This window comes from Pithys albifrons, chromosome 3 (genome assembly GCF_047495875.1).
Source record: "Pithys albifrons albifrons isolate INPA30051 chromosome 3, PitAlb_v1, whole genome shotgun sequence".
Classification (NCBI taxonomy): Eukaryota; Metazoa; Chordata; class Aves; order Passeriformes; family Thamnophilidae; genus Pithys; species Pithys albifrons.
The window spans coordinates 18802540-18813889 of NC_092460.1; the positions used below are offsets into that span (position 1 = coordinate 18802540).

At 43.8% G+C, this 11350-nt stretch overlaps 1 protein-coding gene across 1 annotated transcript; it reads right to left on the reverse strand.

The window, feature by feature from the left end:
• Nucleotides 1–10061, reverse strand: ARF4 (ARF GTPase 4). The gene is made up of 6 exons (XM_071550798.1): nt 9753–10061; nt 3835–3915; nt 3247–3356; nt 1942–2013; nt 1304–1429; nt 1–957 (listed from the first exon to the last, which is right to left on the reverse strand). Exons 1-6 carry the CDS (start codon nt 9817–9819, stop codon nt 871–873), a joined length of 543 nt encoding a protein of 180 aa, XP_071406899.1. The 5' UTR covers nt 9820–10061; the 3' UTR covers nt 1–870.
• Nucleotides 10062–11350: the final 1289 nt, after the last annotated feature.

Sequence of the window (11350 nt, forward strand, 5' to 3'; positions counted from 1 at the left end):
TACATTTTATAATTTTATTAGGAATAATTCCAACTGGGTTATGAAGAAACTAATCCATTGAGTTTGATGAATTTTCCAAAATTTCCTTATGAAGATATGTTCACCAACAAACAGTAAAACTTCAGCAGAACTATTATACACTGGGCAAAAATAGTCAGGCTGATACCAAAAAGCAACATGCAACATAAAAAAAAAAAAGATACAATATAAAGGAAGACAATCTGCTGAATATTAAAAACAACCTCAACATGAGCTCTTCGCAACCAGCACAGAACTATTCTACCCATCAAATCCAATTCACACAAAGGCAAGTTGGGCTGACAGAACCCAAGGATTAATAAATGTTCCTCAGTGCAGTAGATTTGTATAGTGTTTTAGAGCATTTCCTTGGCTTGGAACAAGCAGTAATTGGGAAATCTTTTTGGCAAGGGAGAGAAATAAATACATACGGAATGCTACATTTTTAATCAGCAGACTGTCTGAGGAATGAAAGAGGGCATCAGTAAACTAACAGTAGCAGGGAGAAAAAAAATTAAAACATTAATTTATTGGGGCTCAAAAGAGTATTCAAAACAGATCTTAAAGATGTCACAATAACTATATTCAGGCATTTAGGCTAACAAGGGGAATAAAATCAGAAGATACACTTTTTCCAAGTTAAGGAGATTTTTACCCAAGCATATTGCTACCTTTGCAACATGTAGCTCGGTAAACAATAATTGGCAACAAAATAAGTTGAAACGCTGTAATATCCTGCCCAAATATCAGTTCCAGATACTGTAATAACCAAGATGCAAACTAATTTTGTTGTAACAAGCCTAGACCACTTATATCAAAGGTGTCCCTGGTGAAAGACTCATCCAGTCGGGGTTAGCGTTTTGAGAGTTCATTTGACAGCCAGTCCAGTCCCTCATACAGACCAGTCCCTTGTGTGGCACAGGTGGCCTGGACATACCACTGTTAATGCAGAACACAAACAACAACTCAAGTTAAGTACTGACAAAATGCAAGAGAACTTATGACAGTATCTGACAGTCAGATACACAGACTTTAGTGTTAACAAGAGTGTTATGCTTTCAGAAAAAGGTGAGAAAAAACCCACCTGTAACAGCTGCACACACTGCATTGTACTTCTAATCACTTGTTTTGAACCAGGACTTAAACGATGCACTACTAAGTTTAACAGCAGATATGTGCATCTTTCTAAAGAAAGAGGTGAAAACTTCCATTTCCTTTAGGGGAAATTTATGCTTTTGATACACAATAGTGGAAGAGTTCAGCAATCAGAAAGTTCAGCACTTACAGTTCTGTTCCGCAGAGACTGAAGACCTAGTTTATCTGTCATTTCACTGATTGCCATGGCATTTGGCAGATCCTGTTTGTTTGCAAACAGAAGCAGCACTGCATCTCGCAGCTCATCCTCCTGGAGCTGACAGAGAAACAGTCATGTTACAAAATCACCTCAGTGAGGCACTTCAGTAACTTCAACAAACACCAAAGAAATCTAAATACGGATTTAAGGGTTATAAACATTTTCATTCTTGCTCCTGAAGTCACCAGTAAGAGCTGAATGAAATCTAACTGGTACCCAACAGAACTCCTACAACTAAGGAAATAATCTTTCAATAGACAGTTTAAATTTATGGGCACTTTTCTTCTGAAATTCTCTAGCACCAACCTGTTTTTCCAAAATTCTTTATCTGTTGCATTTTATTAAGGTTTTATGAAGGAAAGAAAGGTTCTGACACATCAGTAGTTCTATACAGAGCTGAAGGTGCAACTCAGTGCACATGATCTAGAATTACCAGGTGAATATACACTACACACCAAATAAACTCCCTAAAATTTAAACATCTTAAGTCTCTTAGGGAAGCTGACAAATATCCAAACATACAACAAAGTAAATCTGACAAGGGTACTTCAGAAGATATTGACATTTACCATTTTCTGCAGCTCTTCTGCTGCCTCCTGGATTCTCTCTCTGTCATTGCTGTCTACCACAAAAATGAGGCCCTGTAGGAAGTTAAGCAAGTTTGAAAAACCCATATGCAGTACTATTTTAACCCCTCCCAAAATACCCATATTGAATACTGTGATTATCTCCTCTCTTAAGTAAGAAAATTTGACAGAAATTTCTGTTTAATCAATGCAAGATGTGTGTCTGAACAACTACCTAAGTCTCAACTTCAAAATAAGGCCAGGGAAAAAAATCCAGCTCAAGTTCCTAAGCCAACCCTCGCCCCTCTCTTTTCACTCACTGTATCGAGAATCACAAGAGCTTCACCAGCTCATATCTCACTGAAAAAATCCACACAAAGCAATGACTGAATTTGTTTTAAATAGTTTGTACCAAACAGTAGTTCTAAAGGCATCTCTGTTATTCAAGTGTCCTCCTTATGCACACTATTTACTCTCAGCATTTCAGTCTGAAAACTTTACTTTTATCATTCTCTTCAAGGAAAGAGAATCATCTTTTAAACGTGTTGAGTAACAGGACAGTAATAAGGAACTGAAATTAAATATTACTCTATTCACAACAGCACATTTCCTTCTGTAAATCCAGACCTCTCTGTTTTTCTGCACCAATCACATGCTGATGCTGCTCACCAGCTACATGGAAACAGTTCCATATTCAACAAAAAAACCCACAAAACAAACTCACTCCAGGGGTTTTCTCATACTAATAAGCAACTTACTTTACCCCTTGTGAACCAAAGGAATCACATTTTTGTCACCAAAACTGACAGCAGTCGCAACATCCATGTGGAGTTGACACTTTTTAGTCAACTGACAACTTTTTAGTCAACTTTTACCATGTTTTAGACCCTCAGCTCACTACACAGAGTGACTCTGCACAGTAAAAACTGTGTATTCTAAGGCTGGTTATCAAAAAGAGTACGAGAAGGGTTTTTAAGCAGTAATACGTTTTCTGAGTAAGCCAATGCCTGTTCAAACAAATCAAAGCACACGCATGTCAAAGTTGAAGAGCCCCTCACAACAAACCAGCTGGCACGTTACAGAACATGAGAGATCCTGAAGGACCATCTGATCCTGGCCAGGCCACTCTCACAACTGGGCTTGAGGCCTTCAGGGTAACAAACTAACTTGAACTGGAATAAAATGAGGGTACCCTCAGAGAGTGCAGAAGTGCTGCAGAGCCTTTCTGAAAGAAAGAAAACAACTTTCCATACATACTCTAGAGAATACACAACAGGTCTTCAGCTACTGCCATCTGAGAACTCTTACCTGTGTGTTTTGGAAATAATGCCTCCAAAGAGGTCTAATTTTATCTTGACCACCAACATCCCAAACTGTGAAACAAATGTTTTTGTATTCTACCGTCTCGACATTAAAACCTAAAAAAAAAAGGAGTAATCAGAAATAGTTCATGCTACTGTTAAAACATAATTGTAACTGTGATAAAGATACTTTTTAAGTTACACTTCTTCCAAATATGTATAAAACAGCTTATCACTACTGAATAAATAAGAAAACTGATTAAAGAGGGGAAAAACATGAATCACTTCAATCCAAGTCCAAGTGGCACAGCAAATCTGTCAGACACAAACTTCAAGGCTCGTGGTGTTTAGGGAAGTGCCGCCACTGAACTGGGTCCTGTACCCGTGAGCAGCTGCTGCTGGTCCCTGTCAGGCACAGGACTCTGGTCTGGATGCATCTTTGGTGTGACACAGTGATGTCATGGCAGGGCCAGACAGACTGTGCTTTCACTCATCCCAGCAAGGACAGCAAACCCCTACACGCTTCAGAAACCTCCCTCTACAACACACACATTGAGAGTAACAACAATGAAGACACAAGAATTGGTGATCTTACCAATAGTGGGAATTGTGGTGACAATTTCTCCTAGTTTCAGTTTATACAGAATGGTTGTCTTACCAGCAGCATCCAAACCAACTAGAAGGAACAGAAAAACTGATTTAGTTCACAATATGTACCACGACCTGCTCATGTCAAAACATGCCATTTACATGCAGAGTATTTGGAGTTTTTGCTGAGAAAAACTTTTTAAACACTCTTATCTCATTGTTGATGAATGACTGTATGTTTTTTTCCATCTCCACCACCCAACACAGAGAGAACAAGCTCAGTAAGACACTTCCATTCACAATCTATGGGCTCTCACATGTTTCTAGTCATCTTTAGTATTCACTTAGAAAGTTTCTTCTGTGGAAATCAGGAAGATTTTAAAAGCCCAGCAACAATCCACAAGCAGCACATCGTTTCTAACTCATCACACATTTGCTGCTTCCCACACAAGCTGGGAAGGCCTCACTTACTCAACCTTTAGCCAAGGTCAGTTTCTCAGGCACCCGGACTGACCAACTGGGGCTGGCACCACCCATGGAAGATACTTCTGTTTCCCTCATTCCTGTCACTCACCCCTTTGCTAAGACATTTCTTTAGCACTGACAAAATGACACACATCAGGAAACTCTTGTCATCTCTCTGCCTGTACCCCAAGGGCTGTAACTCTCCGTCAGGATATCACTTCTATTCACTGAGATCCACCAGGTTGCTCCCATTAATTAGGAGTCTCCACTGTTGATCTTTACAGAAGATCTCCTGCACTTAAATTTGCTCTTCTGTTTCTACAACAAAACTTAAGCTTGCTTTTTTTCAGTGTAAGCTACATGGTAAATATGTGTTCCTTAAAAAAACAAACCAAAATGAAGCCTCAAAGACATTTTTGGAGTCACATCACCAACATGGCAAACATACACGCTGTAGTTTTCTAAAGCTGTTTGTGCAACTGGTTATTGTTATGCATTTCAGAACACGTAAGTGAACTCAGAAATCTTTACATTAGGATCCAATACCTACAGCAGCACCTCCACAAACAGCATGTACTAAACACCTCAGCAACAGTTTGAATAAAATGTCTATTTCAAGTGCAACTTAAAACACTCAGTAAAATTTTGCTCAAACAAAAATATCCCAACAATTAAATAATACTTTCAGAAGAAGCCAAATTTTATTCCCGTTTTATAACAGACATTCTTAAGTGTCCTGAGTGAATATCCTACTTAGCAACTGCAATATATTAAGCTTTAAGTGGTTTGATGACTTGACTATTAATAACAACTGTTTCCTTAGCATCACAGAAAAACAGAGTTCAAAATTACCTGCTTATTCAGAATGAAACCAAACTCTTGAAAAGCCTCCTCCTTCTCAAGACACAAACTGCTGTTACAGCAAACTAATTAAAAAACCTATCTATAATTGCCCTATATTCTGATAGTGTGCCCAGGATTAAACATGCCAATGCAGTTTCTTTGGTAATGTCATTTCATATTTAATAAAAAAGAAAGTTGTTCTAACTGTTAATGTCATAAGAGCATGAAGAAAAGGGAGCAGGGTGGGAATCTACCACCAAACCCAAAGCTCCTTGAGGGGTAATAACCTCCCCAAACGCTCAAATTAAAATTTAATGAGTTTAAGTTTGCTATTGTCTAAGTGTTGGTCTCTTTTAGAACCACACACGAGCATGAACAAAAACCCCCACATGGTACAGCAGAAGGTACACAAGAACTGGCAAGTCATGACACTTGTCAATGGCAGCATTTTCCCACATCAGGGAAGTGTCAGGTTGCCTTAGAAAACCCTCCAAGCCAACTCTGCACCCTCAGATGCTCCATCTATGCAGAAATCCAGCAGTTTAAACAGCACAATGCCTGAAGCCCAACACTGTTTTCACACAGCTCAACCTCAAGGAAGCCTTTGTAGGATGCCAAGATCTTGATAAGAAAACATAATGCTTGTACAAGATATGTGAACATCTTCCAGTAAATTAAGATCATCTAGTGAACCACCAATTAAGTTACACCCACTCAAAACTCTCCTCTCATTTTCCCCCTTCCCCCCAAAAGACGCCAGTTATCAGAAGAACAAACACTCTCAAGATCTGTGACAATCAGCAATGCAGGAAAGATGGCACTGTCTACACAAAGGGTTTGAGTGTATCTGGGGTTTATACTCACGATACAGAAAAAGACTGAGAAAAAAGCTAATCTCATTTCAAAAAATGTACACAGGGTAACAAGAACTGTTTGGAGATATGACTCAGAGCTAAGAAATTAGAAACTAGTCAAGAATTTTAAACTATTTGCTAAATAAAAAATATTGTCCCAGTTACCAACTCTCCTCGTGTGCCAGGACCCAGCAACCCCTCCGCGGTGCTGGGAGGCGGCTACAGCACCTCTGTAAGCACAAAGCCCTGAGATTTTGCTTAAATCCACTCTTACTCACAACCCTGATTAAGCACCTGGACTTTGCACCGCGGCAGGCTGAGTTATGGATACGCGTTTTCCAACTCCACACTTGAGACAGCAGTTTAACTGAGGAAACGACATTTCAGCAAATCCCTGTGATCCTGTTTGCAAAAACTGCCTCTCTTGGCCAAACTGAAGATGTTATGAAATCTAAACAAGCAAGTCCTGAGAGGCACAGTCTCCATTCACATTTCTTACTCTAATTTGCAATTTACCACCCTTTTTAGAACAAGACACTTGAGAGCATTAAATCACATTTAGTGTTTTGAACTGGTAGGAAGTGTAACTATTAATTTTAGCAGTCCAAGAATAAACATGTTTACATTTGCACTGGAACAGTAAAGGTAAATCTGTGAGCTATTTCCATGCCACAAACTTCACCAAGATTAGGGTTAACCCTAAAACCTCCATCTTAAAACCCCAGACAGAGTAAATGCCCTATTCTACATTTTCACTGACTCCACTGCCTGACTGACCACTGTCAAGATCAAGGTGTAAGAGACCTGAAGCAGGGTACAATGTTCAGCAGTTGCACTGCAAAGGACCTTTACAATAAAGTACTTGCAACCATTTATCTTTAAACTGAGCCAAACATCATTTTCCTCCAGCTGGAGAAGTACCTACAATGCCTTCAGGTGCTGTTAAAGTCACTGTGGTTCTGAGCCCTTTATCCTGTGCTGTATCCACAGCCTGTCAGTTGTATTTCTAAATCTCGAGCTTCTGGTGTGCTGTCCCCGGGAACATTCCCCTGCCCACACCACACCCCTCATGCACCAACTTTCCCCTTTGATCACTGGTGGCTGAAGGAACACACCAGGCTGGCCCTGATACTGCAGCACAGAACTTTATCAAATAAACTACACAGGGCCAACACTGTACAAACCAACAGTAGTGTAAAACACCCTCACAAATAAAAAACAGCTAAATGGTTATGCTCTGTACAGTGATGCAATTCCCAAAGACTCTGACATTCCCCTGCTCCCCATGTATTTAATAATTACCTTTGCATTCGAAGCTCCTGAGTAGCTCTCATGGCAGTTTTAACACTTGCATGACCTCACCAAGGCACAGAATACTAAATTATGATACTGAAAGGTGCACAATGAATCTATAACCCTTTTTCTTTTTCATGGTTATGAATGAAGAGTTCTGCAGCCAGATAGGAGTGGGATTAGGGCTCAGTATTTCCAGTCTTAATGCCCTGGTTGCCTAATCTGACTTTCAGTCATTCAGCCTTATCCTACAGTTCTTTCTTTTCCCTCATGTTACTCTCGCCTATAAAACAACCGCATTATTTTCCCCCCATGCATTTCCTCAGAATATTAACTTAATATTTGGGAAAACATTTAATTATACATGTATATTTTTTAAAAAAAGAAAGTTTCAGTAAAAGTATAACATTAAATGTCTACCTTTTATCATCAATGTAATTTGAGAACAAAAAGAACAGTTTGCTGTTGGCAATGGTCCCTGATAAGAAAGACTCAAATTCTGCAGAACTCAATAACACAAAGTCAGTTGAAGAGCTAAATTAATTCTAATTTATCTTTGGTTCTGCAGAAACAGAGGAAAGCTCAGAAAGGGAAGTTAAAATTCCAAATTAATTATCAACTCACTTATAATGTTTCCCCCTAAGTATCTTATCTCATAAAGTAACTTCTTCATTGGTACATGTGAAAACTTAAATGCCTGGCCTTGTACAGCTCATTTTCCAACCATGCACTGAAAACTATCACCTTGAGGAAAGGTGTAATTCAGTCCCAATATTCATTCAGACATCTCTCCTCAAAGTCCTGATATAGGACACGAAATGCTGTCAAGAGCTTCTTTTTCATGCTACAGATATACACAAATTATCTCATATCCAGCATAACATTCTGCTTCTGATCCCCCATCTGTGTCCTGTGACACACTTTCCCCACAACATACCAAAAGTTTTACTCTCTTATGCTACCTAAGAAATCTGGTGCTGTCCCATGCTCAGATTCCGCATTTTAATATGATGCCTGAAAATCAAAATTCTTAAAAAGAAATATTCATTTGAGCCAACTGTTAGAAAGTGCACCTCCCAAACTCATCTCTAACCCAAATTTGACCTGATTACCTATCAATGAAGAAACTACAGCCTTGGGAGCTGTTCTGATCTGTATGACATCACTTCCCTGTTCTCAGAATTTTGCAGAATGCAACAGAACTACGAATACCACGGAAACTGCCTCATCCTTCAGTCAAGCTCATTTGGAGATTTTACTTCATTCATTAAGAGTCACATGAAGAGTTTGGCTGCTACAGAGACAGCCAAATCACCTCCTTGAAACCAACAGATGCACTAAGTTGACTCTAAGAGAAAAATTACTCAGGTTATTTTGCAATGGATGAGAGTTTCTAATTTCAAAGAGATAAGATACAACAAAAAATACTGTGTATGCAGTAAAGAACTCTATCATCACAAAATGGATGGAGAAGAAAAATAGTAATTAAAACAAGCTGCACTGCTGTGTGTGCTGTGCATACCCAGGCAGCACTGAGGGTGGGTGTGTGCCAGAAAGTTTCACAGTTAGAACCCAGTCCCGCCGCTGCCTGTGGGCAAAGGGGCACTTTATACAGTTCCTTAGGACAGGCTACTTCAGTCAGCGGCCATGAACCAAATTCCATTCACCTTGGTAACAGAATTGGAGAAAAACGTGTATATAAATCTTGCAGGAGTGGGTGGGTAGGTGGGTGGAAGACGGCAGGGAAGAGCTGAAGCGGAGGAGGAAATACCAATGCAGTATGTGCTGGCTTTGACCTTTTGAACCATAATCGGAAAGTGAGAATCTTCAAGAGCCACTGGCTCCAATTCTTACACAGTACGTGTCAAGGGAACAGATAATTCCAAAATAGACGGATATTACAAATAAAAAATTACGGGGAGATCGTAAAACTAAGCAAGCACTACAAGAGCAAGTTGGAGGGTTTGCTGGGTTCGTACACAAGGTACAGGAGAATTAATAAGCACAGATGCTCTACTGAAACGCCCTTTCACGAGAGCCAGGATACAGACACTACGGCTCCCTGCAGCTGCCGAAAATCGGCCATTACAGGCCGTTCTTACGCCCCTGGTGTTGCAGAGCCCGGGCTTTGTCACATCCTGCTCGAGGGCCGCAGTGCCGGGGCAGGAGGGGCTCGCTCGGCCCCGGCTCAGTTTCCCCTGCCCGGCCCGGTCCCCGCTTTGTTCCGGCGGCCCCGCAGGTGCGGCTCGGCCGGGAGGGACACGGAACACCGCGGGGAAGGGAAGGGCAGGGCAAACACGGCCCGATCCGCGCCCCTCCCGTCCCCGCCGCTCCCCCAGGGCCCCCCGAGCCCCCGGGACGAGCACAGCGCGGTGCCCGCCGCCTTCCCCCGCCCCGGGGCGATTCCCCCGCCGCGACCCGCGGCCTGCCCTCCCCATCCCCGGCAGCGGGACGTGCCCGTGCCCCTCACCCATGAGGATGCGCATCTGCTTCTTGCCGAAGAGGCGCGAGAAGAGCGAGGAGATGGTGAGGCCCATGGCGGCTCCGGCGGCGCTGGGCGGCGGCGGGGAGCGCTGAGGGGCGGAGGGCGGGAGGGAGCGCGGCCCGGCCGGTGTGCGCGCACGGATCCCTCCGCGCGAGGGGAGCCCGGCGGCGGCGGCTGCGGCTGCTGCTGCTCTGTGACCGGGGACCTCGCTCGGTCTCTGCCACGTCACGCTCGCCGCGGCCGCCCCGGCTCCAACGCGGACACGATCACGTCACGCTCGCCACATCCCCCGCCCGCGGCACCGCCCTCCGCCACACGGCCCCGGCGCGCCGAGGACTACAACTCCCGGCGGGCCCCGCGCCGCCCCGCGCCCCGCTCGCACGGGCAGCCGCCGCGGGGCACGCCGGGGGATGTAGGCGAGTGCTACGCCGGCGTCGCGCGACTTCCGGGGCGCGCGGGGCACGCCGGGCGCGGGCCGGGCCCGCCCCACCCGTGGGGAGACGGGACAGGCGAGGGGACACACAGAGGGACAGCCCCCGGGACACGGGGGGACGTGGGGCACACATGGGGACGCCCCACGGGACACAGGGTGGGACACGGGGCACACGGGGGGACATGGAAGAGCCGCGGGGACACGGGACAAAAATGGGGAACACAGGAGACCCCCCGGGGCACGGGGCGAAACCGACCCTCACAGAGCCCCCACATGCACCCTAGGGACACGCCAGTGAACAAAAACCCCAAACCGAAACAAGCCCAGGAGAGGCAGTAGGTCTGTGCCACATGTCCCACCACACCACATCACACATCCCCTCCCGCGCTGTCACCGAGCACAGCGGGCACTGCAGGCCCGGCCCTGTCCCCTGCGAGCACCGAACTGCTCACGGCAGCGCTTCCCCTGCAATCATAGAGCAGTCTGGCTGGGAAGGGACCCTCCTAAAGAACATCACGTTCCAACCCTCCTGCCACAGGCAGGGGCACCTTCCACGAGACCGTGTAGCACAGAGCCCCATCCAGGCTGGCCTCTAACACTTGCAGGGTTGGGGCATCCACAGCTTCTCTTATGTGCCATGTTGAAAGCCAGATTCAAGTTCTAAATTGTTATTCTGAACCAAAAATTCAGTGTAAAGTAATATGGGAAGTTACATTTTTATAAAATTCAAGTTGCAAATAAATCATACCTTAATCTTGCTAGTGCCTCCAATGTTAATATGAACCTGATCAACTTTTAAAACTATCAGAAAATAAGAATCTAAAGAGCTCAGTTCTAGGTTTCCAACACTTAGCTCTCTTCTATTCAGAACACTCAGTATTAACACTTTTTTTTTCTCCAGGTAAGTTAAGCTTCCCTGAACTTGGACAGTACCTTACTAGACCTCCAAGCTGGCCTATTCTTACTGTATCTGGGTCATTAACAGATCCCTTCCACTGTTTCAGCTGTTTGAGTACAATCTAAAAACACTTGCTTTAGAAGTGATTGTAGATAACCAGCGTTCCAACCCCAGCCTGAGTGGCTGCTCTGTATAATTACACATAACTAGTACTTACAACAGACTTCAGATTCATTGTCCTCTACTCAAACC